Raw genomic sequence first — 26,092 nt, forward strand, 5'->3', positions numbered from 1 at the left:
CCCTCCCACTTCCCCTGCTCCTTTAGACCTTTCCTTCCTGTTACACAATATCAATTATACATTTTTAAAATTACAGTATTAAGATCTAGGAGACATTACCACAGATTTTACAGAATTTAAAAGGATATAGAAAGCATATTACAAAAATCCTTTTTGAAATAAATTTGACAACTTCTAAGAAGTACCTTGGAAGACAAATTAATGAAATTAACTCTGGAGGAAATATAAAATTTGAATAATACCTATTAAAGAAAGTATATTCCTAGCTTGAAAACCTACCTATATGACAACAGCAGGCTCATATACATTTTGCCTGATAAATTACATCAAACAATTAAAGCAGAAAAAAGAAGGAACACTTCTCCCCTCATTTTAGGAACTCAACATTGTGCTAATCCTAAAACTGGATAAAGATAGTAGAAGAAAAAAGTATGAACATAGATAGAAATTTGTTTAACAAAACAAAGTATTAGAAGTCAGATCTGGCAGGATGTAGAAAGTAGTTTTGTTATAGGGATGGCAGTGTTGGTTCAGCATTGGAAGATCCACCCCCAAAAGTCATCATTTTAACAGATGAAAGGAAAAAGCCATATGATCCTGCCACTAGTTGGAGAAAAAGTATTGGACTAAATTCCACAGCTGTTCATGGTAAAAGCTATCAGGAGACTAGAAGTAGAACAGAACCTTCTCAACAGATTAAAGACATGTACTCCATACTTCCAGCGAGAATGCCTTATATGAACGGCGAAGATACAATGCTTTCTCCTTAAGGTGGGGAACAAGGGTAGATATGCTTACTCTTTATCTGTCCATTAAACTTTGAAACCTAGGCCCCACCAAAATAGTCTGGCAATAAAATGACACAACTAGGATAAGATTGGCAAGGTAGAAGCCAAATCTTTATATGTAGATGAAATGATCATCTACAGAGAAAATATTAAGAAATCTCTAGGAGTCCCTAGAACTTGTATTTGAAATTAGCAGGATTAGAAAACACAAGGTATATATAAAAATTCAGGTCTATGTATACTTGCTATAAATGAAGAATTGGATATTGAAATTTAAAAGTTATGTAGGAGTACAAAGGACCTAGAAAAGTTAAAAAAACCCCAAAAAACAAAAACAGTGTTGGAAGACATTTAGTACCTAATTTTAAGACTTCTTCTAAAGCTACAGTAATCAAGGCAGTGTTGGTGTAAGGAAAGACATATAGATTATTTGAATAAAACAGAGAATCTAGAAATAGAACCACACATATATGGTCCCCTGAGTTTTGAAAGATTATTTAACATTAGCATTTTATAGAATATAAACTCAATTCAAGAGCGGAGGAAGAGAGAGTGTTTTCAGCAAACAGCACTAGAACACCTGGTATCCGTATATAAAAAATTAACCTCAACCTTTTGTTTTCATACATGAAAATGACTTGAAGGGATCTATGAACCTAAATATGAAAGCCTAAAAGTATAAAAGTTTAAGAAGAAATTATAAGGGAAAATGTTTATGAATTCAGGGTAGGCAAGAACTACCTAGTATACAAAAGACATGATGTCTAAAAGAAAAAAATTGATAAATGAGATTCCATCAAAATTTAGAACTTTAAATAACATCATTAAAATGAAAAGTAGTCCTTAAACAGACCATATTTACAATACATATAACCTATGACCAGAATATATAAAAATTCTTAGAGCTCATTAATAGACAACCCAATTAAAATGTAGACATAAGAAGATGATAAAGAGCCAGTATAGCACAAGGAATGGTGTGCAACTCTAGAATCAGAAAAATACTGATCAGTACAATAATAAGATTGAATTATACACTCATTAGGGAGATGAAGTTAAAAGTTTTAAAAGCCTTGTCATGACTTTTTCTTTTTGTTGGATTCTCCCCCTTTGCTTTTAATTTGTCACACCCAATGGATTCATTCTGGTGGGTTTCCTGGGGCTGTGATCCTCATTGTGTTTTCCTAGGGTATTGTCTAAAAGTTTTTGGAGTGCCGGTTTGATATTCATGAAGTTCCTGAGGTGCTCTTTATCATGAAAGTATCTTATTTCTCCATCAATTTTGAAAGATAGTTTTGCAAGGTACATCAGTCTGGGTTGGAGGCTGTTTTCCTTTAGGACTTGAAATACATCACTCCAAGCTCTTCTTGCCTTGAGGGTTTGCATTGAGAAGTCTGGTGTGATTCTGATGGGCTTTCCTTTGTATGTGATTTGTTTCTTTTCTCTCACTGCTTGTAGAATTTTGTTCTTCTGTTGGATTTCTGGAATCCTAACTATTATATACCTATGTGTAGATTTTTTTTTTGATCAAGGCTATTTGGAGTCCTATATGCCTCACTTATCTGTATGTCAAGTTCTTTTGCCCTCCTTGCGAAGTTTTCTGCCATCACTTCTGTGAACAGTTTTTTTATGTCATCTGCACTCTCTCCTCTTTCTTCATTGACTCTAATCAGTCTTATGTTATTCTTCTTTGCATTGTCTAGCAGCTGCTGGATTGATTTCTCGTTTTCCTTTACAATTTTAAAGCAATTTTTCTTTTCCTCCTCACTAATTGCAACCTTTTCTTCTATATCTGAAATTCTATCCTTACATTGGTTCATTCTGGTGCACAGACTTTCAGTGGAGTTTTTAATCTCTTGGAAATCTGTTTGCATCTGTTTTATGGATTCCATTTGTTTCCTATGTTGGTATTCCATCATGTTCCTCAGAGTCTCTATTTTTTTATCTGTGTCCTCTCTAGATTTATTAATCATGTCTTGCACCATGAGCACAATCTTTGCTGTTATCTGAGTAATTATTTCTGATTTCATTTTTCCCAGATCCTCTTTTGTTGCCAGTTCAGAGAGTCCAGGTGGTTGAGTATCAGATTGTTCCATCTCATTTCCCTTTGGGGTTGCTGTAGGTGATCCAGAAGTCTGATTTTGAAGCTTGTTTACATGTCTTCTCATTTCTGGGGTGAGGGGCGGTGTGCTTCTGGTGCCCACATGGCTCACCTTCTCTGCCCCAGGAGCTTGGGATGGCAGCAGGGGAGCTTCCTTCTGGGTTCTGGGACCGGCTCAGCTTCTGTGCCCTAGGAGCGTGGGATGGTGGTGGGGGAGCTTCCTTCTGGGTGCTGGGACCCGGTCTCCTTTCCCTTCTTTCCTTTCCCCTTCCCCTCCCAAGACCCCTACTTTTTTAGACTTTTTCTTCCTATTTCAAATTATCAGTTATTTGTTTTAAACATTTTAACCCTTATTTACACTTTCAGTTTCCCACACTAGAGAAACTATTCAGTGTTTACATGTGTGTCCTATTTATTTCACTTAAGAGTATGACCTCAATATGCATCCATTTGGCTGTAAATGACTCTAGTTTCTCATTCTTTATGGCTGAGTAGTACTCCATTTTATAAAAAAACCCACTTTATCCAGTTTCAAGTTGATGGGCACTTGGGCTGTTTCCAAGCTTTAGCTATTACAAACTATGCTGCTATAAACATGGATGCACATATATCACTGTGGTATGATTCTTTTAATTCTTTGGGGAAGATACTCAGCAGGGGAACAGCTGGGTCAAATGGGACCTCTAGTCCTAGTTCTTTGAGGTATCTCCATACTGATTTCCACAGTGGTTGTACCAGTCTGCATTCCTCCCAACAATGGAGAAGGGTTCCTTTCTCCCCACACCCCCGCCAGCATTTGTTATTGTTTGATTTCTTGATAGCAGCCATTCTTCCTGGGATGAGGTGGAATCTCAGTGTTGTTTTCATCTGCATCTCTCGAATGACCAGTGATGTTGAACATTTTTTCATATACTTATTTAATGCCTTTACTTCTTTGTCTGAGAAATGTCTGTTCATTTCAGATGCCCATTTTTGAATTGGGTCTTTGAATTTGGGGGGGTCTGAATTTTTTCAGTTCTTTATATATTCTCGATAGTAGTCCTTTGTCTGAGGTACAGCTGCTAAAATTTTTTTCCCATATTGTAGGTTGTCTCTTAGTTCTGTTGGTGCACACCACCTTTGTTTTGAGTGTTGTCTCTTTCCTAGGACAACAGAAGTGTGAGTTCTTCACTGTTTGGAACATTCTTTGTTGTCCTCTGGTCTAAACAGTGTGGGCATGAAGCTGTCATGAGAAACCCACTTAGACCTGACTGTGAGCCTCTATGTTGTGACCAGGGCAGAGCCACCAATCAGAGGTCATCAGAAGCCACTGGCTGCAGGCAGTGATGGTGTGGTGGGCCTTCTTAGTCCAGTGATGGCGAACGACTGCGGCACGTGTGCCATAGGTTCGCCACCACTGGTTTAGTCAATTTTACAGCCCATTTCCAATTTGATTAAGCACAATGTTGGCTCACGTACATTCAGCTATGATGACTCTTGGTGGAATTCTTTGAAATTCGAGGCAGACAAGAATGAGTCCTTTGCAGCTCTTGGATCCCGGGAAGAAATATTGACACAACTCCAGACCTGTACATACTATTCCTTTTTTTTTTTTTTTTTTTTTGCTTAGTGTGCTGGGGATGGAGCCCAGAGCTTCACACACGCTAGGTGTGCTTTTTTCCACTGAGCCACATTCTGGTCCCTGTGTGTATGTGTGACCTGCCCACATGGTGCATACCTCTCTTCCTTGCCAGGTTTTGTCTTGACTATATTTCCAAAAGCCTTTTCCTTTGGTCACCAGTGACCTCCTTGCTGGAAGTCTACTTGAGGTTTGGAAGCAGAAACAAGCATAAGGAGCAATGTGGATGTTGTGAGGTCAATGGGAACTGGGCAGGGCTCACAAACCCAGGCCCATAGCTTTAATGCAGGAGTCTCAGTGGACACTGGGCTGCACTTGTCTGCAGAGCTGGCTGCTGGGCGGTCCCATACGAAGCCTCAACTGAGATGCATGAGGACAGAGTCCCATAGGATGAAGCTGGACAGCCCTGTGTGACATCAGTGTTTGTTGCTTTTGGCTTGTACCTGGATGTGAAATCTGTTGTATACACTTTTTGTTTCTCTTTGGCCCCAGTTCTCATGTTATCAGTAGGAATGTTGCCTGTAGGTTTTTCTCTTAAGTCTGCAGATTTCCCTAAGGCGGTTCTGAATATGAGAGCTATAACCTCATGGTTCATTTGAATTAATTCATTGTTTAATTTTTGCCACCTACAATCTGGTAATTAAGGATTTTTGCTTCATGCACATGAGAAAGTAGGGCTGAGTGAGAGTGATTAGGTTTATAATATGCAGAGACGTGTCTGTGCAGGGAGCCCCCTCCCCCAATGTGGTAGCTCACTTCTGTTCCTGTTAGCTGGGCCTGACTCCATGGGGTTTCTAACCTGATTTCTGAAGTGCATTAGCATGCAGTTCCTCTTATCATATGTGAATGACTCTAAAGTGTGTTGGTTTCTTCTTTTTAAAATTTATCATTGTTATTGCTATTATTTTAGATCTGCACATTCACTGCAACCTTCTTCTGGTGATGAAATATCTACTAATGTGTCTGTCCAGCTTTACAATGGGGAAACTCAAAAACTCATCATTACTTTGGAAAATATTGGAATGGAACCATTGGAGACACTGGAAGTCACCTCAAAAATTCTGTCTACCAAGGGTAGGTATTGTGAGGAATGCTCAGATTGTTTATTAGCAGAAGATACAATATAAATGACTAACTGTTTATTTAAAGTAGGTCTTTGGGAAATTAATGATTAATTTCAAACCCCTTTCCCCAATTTTTGATACCAAATATATGCAGTAGGTAGAATATATCTCTCCAGCACAAAATACCTGCGTGTAGTACTTGGAATTTAATTTAATTTGGTTAGAGGGTTTGCTTAATGTTTGAACAATCAAGCTAATATTGAATGACAAAATTATATCCTATATGGTGACATCTTTTTCATATCTCCTATAACTTACTTTGACTTCACTGCTTAGGAACTGGAAATATTTTTCCCACCTCTTAAACCCAAATGATAATTGTGTAGCTGTTACTCATTACAAACTGCTTGTTTTTTCTGATGCACAACTCTCACTTGTCTTTCCCTTTGGAAATCCTTGGCAGAGTCCCCATTGTCCCTGAGCCCACAGCCCTGTGTGGCCAAGCCTCTGCCCTGGGCAGTCAGCTTGCTCTTTGCCCCCTCCCCTTACCCTGTTTGCGTAAGTCAATTGGAACTAATTTCCCTTTCCTGAATATCCATGTTTTGCCCTCTGAACTCCAAGATAAACCATTTCTTCTCTGTAGAACACAGCTTGCTACCTTCTTCTGCTGCCCCCTTTGCCTCCTTAATGTCAGTTAATTTATCTTTTGGGTTCCTCATTGTCATTCTTCCGGAAAGCCTTCCTAAGGCTGAGCTATTGGGTCCTACCTTTCTGCTCAGAGCACCCTAAATTACTCCGGTAGTAGCTGTGACTGCGTTTTTTAAAAAAATTAGTGCATGTTTGCAATACAAAATTATTATATTTATCATGGGAAGTTGGTACGTGGACATAATATATCTTTTTTTTTATTTGTCCCCTATCCCTTCCTTCCCTCCCTGCTCCTTCCAACATTTGCAAAACCTCTGTTTTCATTTTTTTCTTTAATTCTCTTTTTTTCCTACTCCCTTTCCCTTCCCTCCTTTCCCCTTCCTTCATCTCTTATTCCCCATCCCATTTCCATTTGAAAATGATCTTTCTACTTCCTATTTATCTATCTTCTATTTTGCACTCTCTGTCTCTCTCCAGACACACACACACATACATACACACACACACACACACACACACACACACACACACGTTTCTCATATAAGAGAAACCATGTGATATTTATGCTTGCACATCTGAGTTATTTCACTCAATGTTGTGGTCTCAAGTTATATCCATTTACCCATGAATGCCAGAAGTTTATCTTTCTTTATGGCAGAGTAGGCCTCCATTGTGACTGCTTTTTTACTAAACTCTTTCTCTAGCTGGCGACAAGTCTCTCAAAGGCAGCAACTAAGTTTTCTCTCTCATTTCCAGGGCCAGGCATATGGTAGATGTTCAGTACTGAGGGATTGTTGATGGAAAGTCATTTTCACATGTACAGAATGAGGCTAATAAGAGTATGCCTGTCTTCTGTATCATTTGAGAGGATGAAATAACAAAACATGGTGAGCCACTTCCAGATTCTGATGAGTTGGGTGGCCCCTGTTGGGCACTGGCTTCCCTGTATCATCCTTCCTGGGATGCCCTCCACTGGGAAGCTCTGTCCCACTTTTCCAGCTACTCGGGCCTTTGTGTTCCTTAGGCCTTTGCATCAGGCCTCCTGCTCCCGCCTTTTTCTTAGGAGAATATTCAAACAAATAGAAGACTTAAAGCGATTTTATTGTAAACACTGTATCCTTACCTCTAGGCTCTATAGTTAGCATTTTTCTTTTTTTGCTATTTTTCTATTTTTCATCACATATGCATTCAGCCTCCTGGTCACCTAATAATCTTATTTTTTAATGCTATTTAAAGTAAATTGCTGGTTTCAGTACATTTTACCTCTAAACATGTCAGCGTGCACCTCGCTAATTAGAGTTCTATTTATTTTTGTAAAATGTATGTTCAGTGTATCATTTGAGAGGATGAAGTAAAAAGCATGGTGCATACATTTTGTAAAATGTATCATCTTTAGTGAACCATTTGATGAGTTTTGCCAAACGTTTTGCCTCTTCTTACCAAGATACAGTATAGATTTCCATCCCATGAGAAAGCTCCCTTGTGTTCCTTCTCAGACAGTACCTGCCCCACCCCAGAGGTAAACACCAATTTCCATTTACCTGGTTGTCCCCAGTATATATTTACTAATAATGATGTAGAAAGTTGGGAATGCTTATGGCAAGCAGACAGAATCCTAATGAGGTGCTTTGGTAGTGGCCCATACTGACACTGTCAACACAGTTACCTTCCCTTCCCAGCCCTCAAATTGTGTTTCCCATCATGCTTTGCCCACGTGTGATCTGTTGTTTTTTGTGTTGTGTTTCTCCACAACAATCTCTAGTTGTTCTTGGGATGGATGGATTTTACTGCCCTCACTTTATGGACAGAGAAGAGGTCAAGGGCCCATCTCAGGTCCCATAGCAGGTTCACCAACAACCAGAGGGAGAACCGTGGTCTCCTGGTTCTCAGCTTTGGTTTCCTCACTTTGAATGATGAGGGAAGACAGACAGACATGAATATATAGAATGGTATAGCTATTTTCAAAGCAACACAATTACAAGTGAAAAATCAAACCTATCATTCTTTTTTTATTATTGTCCCAAGCTGCAGTACATTTACATGACAAATTAAATTGATGAAAACAAACCACCTGCTTCCAAAATATATAATGGGAATAATTCCTGTCGCTTGTGTTCCGCAGTCCTGAAAAGCTGTCAGCATTAATGGATGACCTGCCCTGTGTGAGGAGATGAGAAAATGTCTTCAGCTAGGCAAGAGTTATATGTTGGGGGCATGGGAAGCAGAGACAATGTAGCATGCAGTTGCAGATAATAAGTAACATTTATTTTCATTTTAGTAGTATCTTTATTTGAAGCCTGTTGGGTGTAGCTTCTCTAAAAGTCTCTTACTCTTGGAGACTTTGCCATATGAATTAAATGCTCCTTTCTCTGGGTTCCCATGTTTTCTATTCTTTTGTTGTTGTTATTTGCTTTTTTCAGTACCAGGGATCAAACTCAGGACCTTGTGCTTGCGCGGCAGGTGTGGCACCACTGAGCTAAATCCCCGGCCCTCCCATGTTTTCTTTGTATCACAATTAGCATTATTTTGTATCTTAGTAGTAATAATAGTCTTTGCTTTGTCAGTGTGCTCTATGTGCCTGGTGAGTGACACTTCACCAGTTTTTAATCATGAAATGTTCACAACCACTTCCAGAAGTGTTAGGGTTGGAGGGCGGGTCTGTGTCACTGCCACGACCTCAGTGCCTGAGAGCAAGAATAGTGCTGGTGACATTGTAGGTGCTCAGCAGGTTTGAGCATCAGTGTCTAACCAACAGGGCATCCTGAGTGTCCTGTCTCGGTACAGTGCCGAGCAGGGAAGTACTTTATGCACATTTGCTCTCAGCACAAGCTTTGTGTCTGCAGACCACATCTGCATGCTCTGCGCCTGGTGTCTGTTGCAGGCAAGAGCCTGCCTATGGACCTTTGTCTTTCCCTTTGACCACCCCTCACCTTGAGAATTCCTCCATTTGCACTTATTCTCACTCCCCTCTGAGTAAACTCATTTTTTTCAGACATCAACCTTCAGATAAAGTTTCCTATTGTATCCCTCTTCCTTGCTTTCCCAATCTGCTTTATTTGGTAGGATTTCAGCCCCCTTTAAAATCCTTCAGGTGAGGATCCATGATGTTGAAGGTAGAAAGATCTTTGTGGGCCTCTTAGAAGACTGACTTTAATTTAGGCTTTTAGTATATGTGCTGCTGAAGCGAGCACTCATTTAGGCTTTGGTGTGGCAAGAATGTCCCTGACCACAAGTTGCTGCCATGTAGTTGCATGTTTATTAGCCACCCGGTTTCAAGACAAGGATTGTCTAGCCAGATAGTCTGTCTAATTACAAATTACTTGTAAGTTGTTACTCATAGATTGTGAAAGATGTAAACTGCCACCTTCATTTAATCATAGATTTCATTGTAATAAAGCCCAAATTAAGAACTTATTAGGCCGGGGATTTAGCTCAGTGGCACTGCACCTGTCTGGCAAGTGCAGGGTCCTGAGTTCAATTCCCAGTACCAGAAAAAAGAAAAAGAAAAATAACTTATCAACTTTTCCACAAATGTTTTAAGATGTGTACATGTGAGTATACACACACACAAGTACACACATATGCATACATGTAAATGCACATATATCTACATACATACACATATAGATCCCTTAATTTCTTCATTTATCTAGTTTAATTTTTCACAAGATTGTGATGAAATCATGTTGGTATAGTTAAGAATTCATAAGTGTTTTGATTGAGGTGAGATTGATTTTTTTTAACTGCTTGCTTTTCTCATGAATATTGTAGTACAACCTTTCTGTGATTAGGAGCAAGTATCAGTGGCTTCTTTCATTTTGAAGGTTCATTGCACCAATACTTTTCATACTATTATCCATGTAAAATAACTTGTGTCATTTGACAGCACTAATCTAAACTTAACCCTAAAATAATGACCATTATTTCAGATGCTGAATTTTACAGGGGGAACAATTAGTGGCGTGTGTTGCATTACTGGTTTGTGTTTCTCTTGTTATTCCTGCATACCCCTGTACGTGTATGATTTTGAAAAGCCCTTTGCAACATTCCATTCTGCAGTGCAGTAATGAAGGGAAGAGATAGAAACAGAAAGGCCCATTTTTGAGGTGTGAAAATGGCTTTAAATCTGATGACTAAGAGGTTTAGCTGCCATACTGCTGGAGTTACAGAAGAGACTCCTTTGCACTGTAGATTTCCTCTGATCTGTTTCTTAGATTATAAATACTTTGGTTATTTGGCATCGGAGGGGGATAAGCTGTTTCCTGTGAGTGAATTTGCTTGTTATTTGAATGTGTCACTCCTAAGCCTCAGAACCTAACACAAAAATAAGCAGTGTAGTTAGGTATCTTTCGAAGTATACCATATGCTTGGAAAGAGCAGGGCTCTGCAAATGGGACTTGGGGTGTTATTTAGTTGCTGGCCTTTCATTGGTGGGGGGCATGGATCAAGGTGGCAGTTTTTCAGTCTCTTCTTGCGCTCCACCGTTTGCATATGTGGATAACTGGCCCAGCCTGTTATACTTTTTGGGTGTGTCTGTGGCCTCTTTACCTTTCCTGGTTGTTGCTAGTGCTGTTTACTGCTGTTAGTGGAAGTTTTCTGTTAATTGCCAGCTGCATAACTGGTCTTGAGCACATTAGCTGACTGTTGGTGACCTAGTGTTTCCATCTGGTTACCCTCCAGGACCTGCTCCTCTTGTGTAGTGATTCCAGAGCGAGTGTCAGAGTCTCTGGAGTACCCAGTGCCATACCGGGTGTGTGGCTGCCCCGTTGCTGTCCCAGTATGTGGGGAAATGGACTGGTGGTTTTGTTTCTCCAGTCTGCCAGGACTTGGAAAGCCAGAGCCTTGAGATTGTAAAGGCTGACTTCATATAAGTGAACTTGTGCCGCACTTGAAGAAGACAGGTCTCTGTCTACATTTCATGGCCTGATCACTCTTTTTTCTCCCCCTAAGATGTTTTATAAACCATTTTAGTTTTTTCTCCTTGTTCTCAAACTTTTACTGGAATGGTGAAATTTAACAATTTTCCAGATGAATGAGGATGCATCGATTAAAACTGTGGCAAACCCAAACTAGAAACCAAACAGGTGTATAAGCCTGAGCCCTGCTTATCGCCCCAAGAGGAAGCCAGGAGGGTTGGCTCCTTTGCTCCCATCAACACAGGAAACCTGTGGCCATGCAGTGCACAGGAACCAGGAGTCCAGTGCTAAGCTGGCTGCAGTGCCATGTGTACATCATTCTCCCTGCCGAGCTTCTAACTTTTCCGCTGGATCTGCTTCTGAGTTTTGCTCTTTTCATATGATTATTGCTTTTAACATGACAACTCAGGGCAAAGTTTTAAAAATCAATCGTGTAGAAAATGGTTTTTACTTAATATTGACAAAGAGTAGAGTGTCTTGGGGGAAAAGGACTCAGTTTATTTGGTCCCTGTGGCAGTTTTCACACCGGGTTCCATGTGCAGGTTTAGGTATGGAAACAGGTGGAAATGGAGCCTTGAATGGAGCTGATACATCTGGCATGCAGCTGGGGAGGGATGAGGGATGAGGAGAAAGCCCCTCTGCCCCCTGTTTTAGGCCATCCTGAGGTTTAAATTTAGTTATTACAGTCAACATTATGATCTTTAGGATGAGATTAACATAGGTTTGAATCCTGGCTCTGCTGCTTACTGGCCCGATGATTTGGGCACAGGTACTTGCTTCTGTTCTATATCAGTGTTACTTCTCATGGTGGAGATGGGCCTCTGCCACTCCTCTGGTTGCTGTAATACTTGTAGAGCACTTAGGATAGTCCTTGGCTTGCTAAGATTCAGTAAACAGCATCTCTTCTTGTGACCTATTATTATTGTCATCATTATCAATGCTGACACCATTATTATCTTTTAAAATGCTATTTTGTTTGTTATCTTCCTTAAATATTTTAAAATAATTTTCCTCTATTCATTTTCCCTTCCTTCCTTCTTCCTTTCCTTTCCTTTCCTTTCCTTTCCTTTCCTTCCTTTCTTTCTTTTCTTGTACTGGGGATCAAACTCAGGACCTGGTGCTTGTGAGGCAGGCGTGGTGCCACTGAGCTAAATCCCCAGCCTTCTACTCATTTTCATAGCTTAGCATTCAAAGAAATTCATCACGTGGAATGCGGCTGACATGCATCCTTTCCTTTTGTTTATTGCACAGATGCTTATCTAGACTTCTGGTGTTTCAGATCTAGCACTTTCCTTGGGGAGGGGGACCACAGTGGTCCACATTCTCATGGGGGAAGGAAGCTGGATTGTGAATGGGTGTTAGTGTGTTTTCAAAAGCAGAGGCAGAGTGAAGGCCATGGTGGGGGGTTACCCTCTTCATTTTCCTTTGCCACTGCTGACCTCCCTGCTTGTCCATTTGACTGTATGCTGGTCATCAGTGGCTCATCCTTCTGCCCTCCTTTTTAGCAGTCCTGTATTGGGCACCTCTGACATGCTGCATACTGGCTGTTGTGCTGGGAACTGGGGACCCCATCTAGATGAATCAGATCCTGGACTCTACCTTTCCAGTGCACAGTGGGCTTCTGTAGCTGTGGACACCTTTTTATGTGTTCAGAACATTGCCAGTCCCCACTTCTACCCCTGTTTCACAGCTCAGTCCACACGCTGCTTCCTTGAAGGCTTTTCCAGCCCAGTGGAGTGGTTAATTATGCCACCTCTGCCACATGGCCAGCTTATCCTTTGTTACAGTAGCACTCACCTCACTTGCCTTTGTGTTCTTCAACAATCAGACATTTATATTACATTTATATGCAGTCCCCATGCCAGCACATGAATAATGTATGCACAGTGTCCTGAGGCACTCACAGTATAGTGTGGGAGGGAGTCAGATATGTTCACTGAATTGTGCAGAGCTCTGACTGCATATCCTGTGTTATTTTTGCTCCATGTGAGTGGACACAGTGAATGGACTTGCAGGTGTGCTTCCCAGGAAGATGTCAGAATTCCTGAGTGACTAAAAGCCATTTAACCTGAAGCTTGCAGGCATGCAACATTGTCTCCACATGCCTCCAATGCTTTCTTGTTCAGCTCAGCATTTTACACAGTTCTGTGGTTACACTAGAGAAGTTTACAAAACAAGCCCATCTGAAGACAGAGTGATTTACTTGCCTTTTAAGCAAGAGGCTTGGTGTATTCAGCCCATCGAGAGTATGGATGGTAAAGAAAGAACAGGACAGGAGGCAGAAGAAGTTAGGAGTTCTAGCCCTGTGGTTTGGGAGCTTTTGAACATTAAATTACCAGTTAATTGTTTGAGATCCTTGATGTGTCATGGGTAGGCCAAAAATTAAATTAAGGAATAATTATACTTTTTAGAATTGAAATGCAGTGCTATATTGCAGGGTTGTCTTTAGGATTCAACAAGTGGGCATATAAAAGAAGAGGTCAGACTGCAGAGGGTTGAATACTGGCTGTCCCCCTATCTGTTTGGCTTTCAGCAACATATCCGAAGAGGGTACAACAGGGGGACCTATCCAGCAAAGCCCTGTTTGTGGATGTTCCACTGGGCCATGCTGTCCCGTGTGGCTGTTGAACTCACCTAGCACTCACCAAGTGTTTGCTTCCTCCCCACTAATCTTCCTCTTGGGTTGTGTCTAGCAGATGCCTCCATAAGACAGCCCAGTTGAAATTGCAGTTGATGGTATTTCTCTAATTTCACTCCCCATTGCAGACTATTGCCTCCTGCCTCCTGATCTCTGTGTCCTCCTCAGATATCCAGCATCTAAGGTCCAGGGCATGGAGGGGGGACCCTGGAAGGCCTCCCAGAGTTCATTTCAGCAGAGCCAACCTCTTAGTGGAGATCCTTTTAAGAAATGAAGTGCCATTGAAACAGGCAAGACTAGTGCTATAATTATAGTTTTTGAATGCAGTGCACTCTTTCCCCCAGTAATAAATTCCTGATGGGCGACACTGTTGGATGAGGAAATTTGTTCTTTCATTAGAGATCTGAGACCCTACTAGGACAGTGAATCTTATTTTAGTACTAGGCAATCAATTAAAAAAATTATTGAACCTGTTCTATGTGCAACAAGGGTATAAATTCTTAAAAATTTCAGATTGAGAAGAGCATCATTTCTCATCTGGAGCTAAGTTTTGGGGGACTTCTGCTATGGCTATTTCTTCCAACAGTCAGACTCCACCAGGCCCTGGCTTTATCTCTTTGTCCCTGGCACCTAGCATAGTGCTTGCCATGAGGATCTTTAATGGCTGTTTGATGTGTTTGTTGAAAGAATGAAATGGACAGTAGTAGAATGTGAAAAGGAGATCCTACCATAGCGCTGGATAGTTTCTGGAGGACTTTCCTGAAAATTACCCACACAGCTTCTGTGTGCCAGGTTGCTGGTCTGAGACCTGATATGGTCTCATTTTCTTTTCATAACAACTCTAATACTATCTCCATCTATCAACAGGGCCTCTTGGGATGACAGAGTACACCCAACTGGACTTTGTCAGAGAGCTCACGTGTGGCAGTGCTTGGGATTCAGACTCAGATTCAGGCTCATCTGACCTTAAAGCTCACATGCTTGCTTTCCTGCTACCTTTGCTTTTCAAGATGCTATATCACATCACCTTCATGAGGTTTTCCTTGTAAATACTCTCATACTCAAGTTCTGATGCTGCTTAGGTTAATGGTGTCAGTCACAAAAGGGGAGAGAGGCCCCGGTATAGTGGACAGAGCATGGTCTTTGCCAGTCATGGCTCCAACTCTTACCATGTAGCTGTTTGTCTTGGGAAAGTTGCTTAGAATTTCTGGGCTTCAACTGCCTCTTGTAGTGTGGGCACAGATAGCTCTCATGCAAGTTAGGAGCTGGTGCCTGGGTGTACTCCCTTCTTATTCTGTATGGTCTACAAGGCCAAGTCAGTGTAGGTGGTGGAAGGGGAGACAGCTTATCTGAGTACAGTAGTTTGGACTGCCTTTTCCTTAGCTTTGGCAAATACTTTTTAAGCATTTGATCACCCACCATTTGCATGGTTGCCACAGGGTAAATTAGTCTCCTCAAAGAAGTTTGTTTAGCTGGCAGGATTGAGTCTGGTGACTCAGTGACACACATGCCTGAGTAGGTTGTTTCCTTGGCATCAATTCATGTGATTGCCTGGCCCTGGTGTATATATGCTGCCGAAGCGAGCACTGCCTGCCTGGCCCATGTAGGACACCATGAAAAGCCCCTGTGTTGGCTCTGCAGCTCCACCCCCACTCTCTGGAGTGGGCCTAGGTTCTCAGCACTGTTGGTCTCCTATGCAGAGGGTGGGGTGGGGTGGGGTGGGGCAGGAAGGAGTTTACACTCAAGAGTGAAATGATAGTATGACTTTATATAGACATGTGCTTGTATATTTGTTGGTTTATGAAAGTATACTGTCAGCCAGGGGTAGAGGCACATGGCTATAATCCTAGCACTCTGGGAGTCTGAGGCAGGGGGATAGTAGGCTGGACTCCAACCTGGGTAATTTAGTAACTTAATGAGACCTCATCTCAAAATCTGAAAAATGGCTGAGGATGTAGCTTAGTGCAAAGGCCCTGGGTTCAATCTCCAGTACCATTAAAAAAAAAAAGAAAAAAAAATATATATATAGGGCCGGGGATTTAGCTCAGTGGTTTTGCTATCTGCTGTGCAAGCGCAAGGACCCAAGTTTGATCCCTGATACCCCCTCCCCAAAAAATATATATGTATATATATAGATAGGTAGATAGATAAATGTGCGCTCATTGTGGAAAATTCAGAAAATACAAACCAATTTGAAAATACTCATGATCCCACAACGCAAAGACAAAACCAATATTAATAATATAGGTATGATTTCTTTTCTTTTTTGATATGAATATTTTTTAGGCCCTCAAAATCACTTTGTAAATTCATTTTCATATTCTGTTTTCACATAACTTTTTCCCATCTGTTGTAATTATATAGAAATCTAAAATGAAGTCTTGGCATGCAGCTAGAGGCACTACATTGTGCACTGTTGAGTTCCTGCAGAATGCCAGGTCTTGTTAGTCATCCATCGAACGAGAATGGCAGCTGATAGCAATGTGCAGTAACTGCAGCCAGGCACAGTGTTAGATGCCCTTTGAGAATCATCTCATCCTCACACAGCACTGGGAAAGGAGTATGCAGATTATGCAGTTGGGCAAAGGAGATTGGGGTTCCCAGAGTGGGAGGAATGACTAGTGATTGTTCAAAGCCAGTGATGGCGAACCTTTTAGAGACCTAGTGTCCAGCTGCAACCCCAGACCCACTTATTTATCACAAAGTGCCAATACTGCAGTTAAATCTGAATAGTGAGGTTTTAGTTTAAAAAGAAACGCCTGTCATCTGTGCTTGGCTGCTGGGTTGACTTGGCTCGTGTGCTGACAGAGAGGGCTCTGTGTGCCTACTGAGGCACGTGTGCCATAGGTTTACCACCACTGTTCTAAGCGCATGACTTTATTCACATGTTGCTTGCCCATGTTTTGGGTGAGTAACATGGGGCATATAGAAGTTTGGAGCCAGGATGTAACCTAAGGCACATTTATCTGGAACGGGTGTCCCTAGAAGCACAGTACCCCAGCTCATGAGGTCAAAGGCAAGGCCTGGTTCTGCATTTGTGCCCCTGTTATGTGCGTGGGACCCCAGGGGAGTGATGTTGAAGGGCAGGGTGCCATAGGAAAGAGCTTCTAAGCTGGGCTGAGGCTATGAGCAGGAACTCCTATGTGAGAAAGTGGCCAGGAATTCTTGGTGGAGGGAGCAGGGAATACAGATGGTACCTGGGGCACAGTGGAGGAAGAAGGGGAAGCAGGCGAGAGGTGGGCCAGAGCTGATATGTCGGCATGATGGGAAACATGCTTCACCTAGAGCCTCACTTGCTTCAGGAGGGCATGTGATGGAGGGCCTGGTTCTTGGTGCCTGTGCTTCAGAAATGCTGATGGGATTAAAGAAGATGTAGTTTTTAAAAAATAAAATGGAGTACTACTCAGACATAAAGAATGATAAACTAGAGACATTTATAGCTAAATGGATGCACATTGAGGCCATACTCTTAAGTGAAATAAATAGGACACACGTGTAAATACTTAGTTTCTCTGTTGTGAGAAACTGAAAATGTAAATGAGGACCAAAATGTATAATAGATAATGTGAAATAAGAAGAAAAGGTCCAAAAAGGAAGGGGAAAGGCAAGTGGTGGTGGTGGTGGTGGGGGGGTAGGGGAAAGGAAAGAAGGGAAAGGAAAAAACAGTCTTTGTAAATAGAGAGAGGCAGAGGGGTTCAAGGGAGGGCAGGGGAATGGGGAAAAATAAGAACCAAGATATATCTTGTACAGGTACAAATTCTCAGTGATGAGTGTCATATTGTATACATAAAATTTACCAATAAACTTAATAATAATAAAAGAAATGCTGATGGGATGCTTGGAGAGGCTTTTGCAGGGCCTTAGTGATACTTACTGCTGATACTGGCAGTTTATAGGAAGGTGGGCCAGTGCTGCCTTAGCAGATGGATGGGCAGTTCAAGGAAGTTAGTGTGCATGTCTTGTGTTCTCGGGACTTTGAGACTGGCCCCCAAGAAGCAGGACCCAGTTAGTTTTCTATCTTGGTTCTCTTTAGCCTGGCATCTCTTATCCTATTCCATTCTGAATTGGTTTATTGGGTTTTAATGCAAGGACATAGCACTTATCAACACCTGTTATGACTTGGGCATATTGAGGAAATATCAGAAATTTTGGAACTTACTGTGAATATAAAAAAGGCAGAGATCTGAGGAGATGAGTTAAGGGTATGAGACATTGCATCACAGACATTTATAAATGTCAGATCTTCCAGGTCTGCTACTAAAAGGAATGAGACTGGGGACCTAGCACGTCACAGCTGCATCCAGCTCCAAGCTAATCCTGAATCAGGGTCCCCTCCCCCCACTGGTGTAGATGAGGCTGTGCCTGGGGCCACCCAAGGTGGCTTTGTGGGCTGGGAGTATCACAGTGGGGACAGGATGCAGGGAACCCAGAGCTAACCATGACCCAAGCACAAGGAAAAAGGAACAAAAGCACCAAAAACCAGGAGAACTTCAGGGTCTGGAGCCAAGCAGGAAGGCTGTAGTTTCCCATAACTGATTCTGGCCATTTCCTTTCAGACCTTATCCTGATTCCATGCCATCCCTGGCTTCTGTCCTACAACATCACCATTGCATGGCTTCAGGGTCTCCTAAAGTTCTTCCCATGCAGCATGCAGCCAGTACAAGTCACAGAAAGTGGCCTCAAAATGCAAGGATAGAGTGCAGTGTGAGCTCCTGGGTCATTGAGAGGATCTTGGTGCTATCTGTGCATGACCTGGGGAGGAAGATCATATTGTTCATCCCAGAGTTGAGTCCTAACTGAATGCCCACAGAGTATATCCAGTGGGCAGTTAGAGTTTTAGGACTAGGGAATAAAGTAGAGACAGAAAAACTTGTAAAATTTAATCAGTGCTTTCTAGATTAGGGTAGTGCCACAGGCTTAAAGAATAAAATAAATACCAGAAAACATCTAACATCATTATGTTCTATCAATTACTATGTAGGAGGAAGACAAGACCTGTGTGTATGAGGAGTTTTGAGTGTGACATTTACACATGCAGGGGTATGACACCCAGAGCAAGCTCAGAGTCTGCTGCACAGGCTTGTCCTTGCTCTTACTGACCTGCGGACCTCTCACCCTTGAGTCTTGTCACTCTCCTCAGAAGGTTCCCCTGGCACTGCATACCAGGGCTGTGTCTGCGGTGTGCTGTTAGGTGCCTAGGACTGTCTTGTCCTTCCAGGATGCTTCTCTTTGTCTGTATGTCATCTATGTGTCTAACTTCCTTCCTCCCTCATTTCTGTCCTCTGCCCATGCACCCTGGAAGAATGATCCCCAGGCTGCTGGCCCAGCACCTGTCCTTCTTTGTGGCTGGACACAAATGCTCCATAAACACTCACAGCAGAAGGACAAGAGAGCATGAGAAGTCCAAGGAGGGGTGCAGAGAGAGACCACTCTACCTTTGCAGAGTGCAGGCATCTGTCCGGGGGGTATGTGTGACTCTTTTCTAGCCTATGATGGTGGGAGAATCTCTAACCTAAGATTACAGGATGGGGTGCTAGTCATCGAAGGTGAATTTCTGACCTGGTAGGAAAAGCTCACAGGAAACTGAGTCAAACAGATTAGGTGGGTGGAAGACATTCCCAGCAGTGGGAACATGACAGGACTTAGGTGTGGACGCAGGAAGCTGGGATGCCCAGGGCCCCCTGGCTGAGCTCTCTTGGAGGTGGCACACAGTCAGTCCTGGGTAGGGCCGGCCTGGGGGCTCCTCCTATCCTCTGCTGTGCTGTGCACTCCCTTACAGTGGGCCCTTTGTGCCAGTCTTGGGCTTTATGTCATTAGAGGCCTCTTGCCAGACCACGGTAGTTCTGACATGGTGTCAGGGTGGCCGAGGGCTTTAGGAGACAGTGGAAGGAAGGTGGAGAGGTTAGCAAGGGAAGAAGGGGCATGGGTGAGGACTGCCTCTGAGCTCTCTGCGGAGGCTGGTGAGTGTGCCTGAAGAGGAGGCAGAGTTCACACCCTGGCTCTGGGAAGTCCTGGTTTTTGTGCCATCATGAAAGTTTTCAGCTTCCTGGCTCTAGTTTGTTGGTCTATTCCATCTGCCTACCATGCATGTGTGGAGACTAGGAAAGAACTAAAGGGGTGATGTGAATTAGGCACCCTGAGATGGGGCTGACACTCAGCTGCCTCCTCTCTCCCAGAATGCCTGCACAGAGCTGGTGCTCAGGCATCCAAGAGCTTGGTGGAGCTGTCCCTTAACAGGAGCAGCTGGCCTGAGAGGCTGAGTCCCCATCACTGGTGGTGTTCTTGCCAAAATGAGCTGATAATTATAACAACAATGGCTTTCATAAATATTTCACTGGGTGCCACATACTGTCCTAAGTGGTCTCTGTGCTTTTCCCCTCCTACCTTACTGATTAGGTACTAATCTTTACCCACCTCACCAGTGTAAGAAGTGGAAGCTGAGAGCAAGTGAAGGTAACACATCCTCTGGGGCAAGCTAGGAAGGGGTTGAAGCTGGTCTGTCTGCTGGAGAACATGATCACAGGGACTTTGCCTTTGAGGGCTTTCACCTGGTCAGCTTCTTGAGGATGTGCATGGTGATGCTAGGAAAGGCCTGGAGGGGCTGCCCTGGGCACTGACAGGAGAGGACCTTCAGTGGGGACAGCACTGGCTCTAATAGGACAGGTGGGCATGTGTCTCCAGGGAGCAGAGGGAAGGCCAGTCAGCTTTGCAGCAGTGAGCCAGGTGTCTCAGCATCCTTTGAGATGGGTGGGAAGACTGTCCAGGTGGCTGCTTGGTTTCAGACCAGGCTTGCTCTTTTCCTTTCTGTTTCCTCACCTGTAAGATAGTTTTGATGTATTTTCTAGTTTAAGGCAGTCTCTGTTTTTTCTGTGACTGCATGGCTTACCTTGCGAAGGAGTGCTTATACATTCTTCCTCAATAGCCCAGAGCCTTGTGTTGTATGCTAAAGCAGGCTTCCAGACAGATAATTTATTTTATTATATTTTTAATATGTATATGTATGTATTTAATTTTTTTATTAGTAGATGTTTGCAGTACATGCATTTTACAGTTATCTTGGGGAGTGGGTACATGTACATAATACAGCTTATTTCATTATTTTAGCCCCTTCCCCTTCCCTCTGTTTTCCCTCCCTGTGCCTCTAATTCTCTTTTCCCTTTTTTCATTCTTTTTGATGTTATTAAACTTAGTCCATGTTTATCATGTATAATGTTTGCATTCATTGAGGTTATTAGGATCCTGTACTGTACACGGTTTATCTTTGTTCTACTTATTTCCCCTTTTCCTTCCTCTCATCCTTCATCCTTGGGCCCTTGTACCCCTTCCTGTTTGCAAGAAATCATCTAAGAATCAGTGTTTGGTACACTTTACTCCTTCTTTCTAAAACTTTGATGAAGCATTTAGCTTTTATCCTGTAATTTCGGTGCTTAATCTTGGATGTGATGCTCTTTCTCTATGATAGGTTATTTTTGTTGACCTGTGCCTTCTTCTGCTTTACTGATAACTTGGTTACTGCTTCTCTTTAATTCTCGATTTCTGTTTCTGTCCTCACATTCCTGTAAGTATCTCTGTTGACACCTACATTTTCTTGAAAACATCCTAACCAATGGTAATTAATCCTTTGCTGTCATTAAAACCCTATTTTCTGGGAAGCAGCCTTCTTAATAATCCAGTCTTTTCCCCAACTATCCATCTTTTCTTTCTAATTAATCAATTTTTATTAGTACATTTTTGCAGTTTATAATTAGCACATTTATCGCAGGCAGTTGGTACATGTATTTAATACATCTTAATTCTTTTTTTGTCCCTTACTCCTGAATAACTTTCAGGGGCACTATCCCTGGGTCTATTCCTTTTCGTTAGCACCCTTTTTAAAGGAAGCAAGGAGAAATGAACATGCTCCATTACATATGCACTACCCAGGTCTTGGCTGCTTGATTGAGCTCACTTCTGGCCAGGGAGATGTTAGCCTGTTTTGTATTCACAGCACAGGTGGCTTTGAGTTCAAAGCCTCACACATCTTTTTCTTTCTTATAGACCTCATTCTAGCTATCTGTCACTGAATTCCTGTGAGGTTAATTTTTGTGTTTAGAGACCAGGATTTTACATTTTAACTACTATGAAGTAGTACTTTCATGGAGGAAGTAAATGTAATGGTTTTGGAATCATTTGGACCTCGAATTCAAGAACCTTTCCCTTGTTTGTGATTATGGACAAATTATTTAATTTCTCTAAGCCTCAGTTTCCTTATTCAGGTAGAGATTCAGCACAGAGAGTTGGTTCTTACAAGAGGAGTGGTAGGAATGGCAGCTAGTTGATCATTCTTTGAGCCTGAAGGCACAGTGAGAGAGGAGGGTAGTAGCATAGCCAGGAAGCTAGGCTTTTCCATCCAGAGCTGAGAACATGGCAGGGGCTTCTTGGGAGAGGAGCTGTTTTAATAGCACCTGGCTCCCCGACTTGGTGGCTGAAGACAAACATGGAACAGAAACACTGGACCGAACCAAGTGATGGCAGTTAGTTACGTGCATTCACAGGCCAGGTGGGATGCAAGGCCATGGGAATGAGCTATGAAAATGCCATGGGCATGGTTGGGCCACAAATAACCGACCCAGGGCTGTGAAGGGGACTTTGCAGTAGTCAGTGGGTGCAATGCCCCATTCCTGTGGTTCCTCCCAGTCTTCCTGAGTCTGGCAGGAAACAGGGCCCATTGCTCAGGAATGGGCAGGAATTGTGCCTGACCTGTGAGCTGTGTGGTGGGTGCACTGGTGGGAACAGTTGGAGGGAAATAGTGTGGGGCTGTCCGGGGGACTCAGTGCCACCAGCAACCAGACAGCACGAGTGTCCCCTCTTGTCCCCAAGGTGGGCTCTCTGCACAGCCTGTGGTGCCTTTGTTGCCACCTGTGCTGTGTATGAGAAAGAGCGCGGCGTGAAGGAACCATTCTATCCACAGCATTCCAGTCAGTCTGTGCCCAAGTGGTGTCCAACCCAAGGACACCATTCCTTTTCCCTCTAGCACTCAGGACCATAAAGACAGAGGTAGATTTTCAGGGAAGCCAGGGAAAGGCCCTCCTTCACTCCCCTCCCCTGCCCCACTGCACATAATTCTTTTTCTTCAGAGGATCCCTCTTTGTGAATACACGTTCCCAACTAGACTTGGGTCTGTTTCTTTTTAAAGTAATACATTATAGAAAATACTCATTGTGGAGAAATTTAGATTAACTCATTTAGTTTATATGAGCAAAGAAAGCTTTGAGCTTTATTTGTTTGATTGTTTTGAGACATAGTCTTCTTGCTATGAAGCCCAAGCTGGCCCTGAATTTGCAGTGATCCTCCTGCCTCAGCCTCCCAAGTGCTAGAATTACAGGCATGTGCCACCACAGCTGGGTAAATTTATCCATGAGAATGACCTGCTTGTGAGGAGCAAGGCAACTCAGCTTGAAGCTTGGTTCCTCTAACAGTGGGTGGCTCCTCTTCTGGTATATGTCTCATTGGTAAACAGGGGAAAGAACCTTGCAGTACCTCTTGATTCTGGAACATTTTTGTGATACTTTGCTCTATCACATTGCAAGTGCTTTTTACTGTTTTGGCTTTGAGACTGCTTCTGTGTCTTCTAGGGGGATTGCTAGGTCCCATGTTGCCTCAGGTTCATCATCCTGACTGCTGTTGTTATTATTGTTGTAGAAAAGTTGTACGGCGACTTCCTGAGCTGGAAGCTGGAAGAAACCCTGGCCCAGTTTCCTCTGCAGCCTGGGAAGGTGGCCACTCTGGCCGTCAGCATCAAAGCAAAGCTGGACTTCTCCTGCCAGGAGAACCTCCTCCAGGACCTCAGTGATGGTGAGCCCTTCCTAATCTCAGCTAGCACATCCCAAGTCCAGCAGTCACACTGCTCAGTGCCTGCTGTGCAGTCTGTGATTCGAGAGCAGGTCTCTAGAGCTGCCTGAGACTTCTCCTGGGCACATTGTTAACAGAGTGAGTCACAGCATGTGTCTGAAAGTTATAATAGTACATGATAGCTGAATGATTTCTTAATTTTCACTCTTTACTGTTTTGTGCTTATTTGCCAGGAGTCATCCTAAATGAGTGGAATGTAGGAATTGCTGCATTTTTTCCAGTATAATTGCTGTGATCCCCTAGATATCCAATTGGACGTGACAATAAAGTGCTTGCTCTGAGTTTGGTGGTTTCTATAAGGAGAAGGAGTCTGGGGAAATGGGAGTGTGTATTTGTTGTGATGTTAGGACTAGGGGATTGGAGATAAGGCTTCATATACCACTTATGTCAAGTAATAAAGCATGGCTCATACTTCCATTTGCAGGCATTATGGGGTTTATTGGTCATCTCTGGCTGCTATAACAAAATGCCATGGAGTGTCTGGCTTAAACAATAGAAAGTTATACTTCACAGTTTAGGGGACTAGCGGCCTGAGATCAGGTTGCCAGCCCGGTGGGTTTCGGATGTGGGTCCTCTTCCTGGCTGGCACATGGCCATCTTCTGGCTGTGACTTCATGTGGCAGAGAGAGATCATCTCTGTTGTTTGTCTTCTTAAAATGGCCCCAGCTTACTGCATCAGACCCTGGCTTTAGGACTTTTCCCATTACCAGCTCCTCACAGGCCTTGTTTCCAAATACAACTATGTGGGGGCTAGGTCTTCAATATATGAATTTTGGAGGTAGGCACAAATGTTCAGCTCATAATATGGCAATTGTAGGAGACAGACAGTGGATTCTTTCTGTAGAATTTACCAGTTAGGAAACTTCAGGTGACTGACTTAACTTTGTGTATCAATTTCCTAATCTACAAAATGATAATAAACCCCATTTCTAGGGTGTTGTGAGGATTTACACAGCACCTGGAATAGAGCCAGTATTCCTAAATGTTCATTACACAAGTAAGTGTCAGAACATGTGAGACTAGGAGATGTGACTTAAATGCAGCTCCTTTTATCTGGAAGGGCCCTGTATAGCCTCCTAGAGTGGGCTTGGATCAGGATATTTTGTGGGTCAAGTTATAAGAGTGAGCCCCACAGCTTAGGGTACAGCAGGTGCTGTGGCTCAAAGACTAGGTGTCTGTCTGTCTCTCTCTGTGAGTGGGAGTCTGTTTCCTGACCAGTCTTTCCCAGAATTTCTGTATGATCAGGAGATGATGACATCATGTTGAATGCCAGCAACTGTACCATGAGTTATGTGTTTTGTTCTCCTGTGATGGGAAGTTGCCTTCCACACTCTTCCCTTCTCTGAGGAGTCTGTAATCTTGTCCCAGGAGTGTGCCCAGCCCATTTCTGCCAGGCCTTTTGCACTTGCTCTTCCCTCACCCATATTGCTCTGCCCCACTGCTCTGCATGATCTACACCTGCTTCTACAAGTGTCAGTTCAACTGCCCCCTCGTGGCAAGGCTACCCCCCATGGCATGGTGAAATCAGCCCTTTTCCTGTCCCGCCTCATCTTGCACTACCTATCTCCCAGTACTCTTCCCTGGAAGTGTCTTGTTTGCTTTGTTTTCCTTCCTGCCTCCTTGCTTAGAACAGGGAACAAGAATCCTGACTGTCTTGTTTAGTGTTGTGTCACAGTGTGGGACCAAGGACTTTGGCGTTTCTGGCATGGGTCATGAATGAAGGTCTCTTGCCCTGCTCCTCCCCTTAATGGGGGCTCCAAGTTGTATTTCTGCACATTCTTGTGAGTATTTCCCCCCAGAAGACCTCTTTAGGGAGTTGTTGAGGCTCTCAATTCCCTGGGAATGGGGTACAGAAATGAACTACTGTGTTAATATGTTTATATTAGTGGCTATATTAAGATCCTACATGCCGGTGTGTCTTAGGCAGCTTGGGTCTACTATAATAAAACACAGTGGACCCTTAGCTTATGAACTCAGTTTGTTCTCAAGGGCTGGTTGTAACTCAAGTTGGTCAATGGAAGGATCAGGCTTCTCTACATAGCCTTCAAAGTCTTTCTCCTGTATACAGGCAGATCTCAGTGTCCTTAGAGAGGCAATGGCCCAGGATTCTCAATTAACCCCACACAAGAAAAGATGTTGTAATGTTTCTTCCAGAGCTCTTTAAGGGTTAAGTCTTTTTTTTTTTTTATGTAGAAAAGCAATTTATTCCATTATAAGCACTTACATAGTTAATCATGGAGAGTAACAGGCCTGCTGGTGAAACAGGTCACCTAAAATGGAGATGGTATTAAACTAGTGGTCAAAGACTAACTTCTTAAAAAAAAAAAAGCAACTCTTATCAGGGATTAATTTAATTTTAAAAACAAATATAAGCTATCAAATCACCGTTCTCAACTTGACAGTCTACTGAGGGACAATTGTCAGGTAA

The 26,092-nt window shown here is 42.8% G+C and overlaps 1 protein-coding gene across 12 annotated transcripts in view; it reads left to right on the forward strand.

Annotated features, from left to right (window-relative positions):
• The window catches only part of Trappc9 (trafficking protein particle complex subunit 9), a 737,148-nt gene that overhangs the window by 190,450 nt on the left and 520,606 nt on the right, over window positions 1-26,092 (forward strand). For all 12 annotated transcript variants that reach the window (XM_087187236.1, XM_087187240.1, XM_004837901.4 and 9 more), the window contains 2 exons: window positions 5,418-5,581; window positions 23,455-23,607. In XM_087187236.1, the coding sequence (XP_087043362.1) occupies window positions 5,418-5,581; window positions 23,455-23,607 (317 nt within the window). The remainder of the gene's footprint in view (window positions 1-5,417; window positions 5,582-23,454; window positions 23,608-26,092) is intronic.

This window comes from Heterocephalus glaber, unplaced genomic scaffold (genome assembly GCF_053883595.1).
Source record: "Heterocephalus glaber isolate CG9 unplaced genomic scaffold, H.glaber_assembly_v1.0 deba00000281, whole genome shotgun sequence".
In the NCBI taxonomy this organism is placed as follows: Eukaryota; Metazoa; Chordata; class Mammalia; order Rodentia; family Bathyergidae; genus Heterocephalus; species Heterocephalus glaber.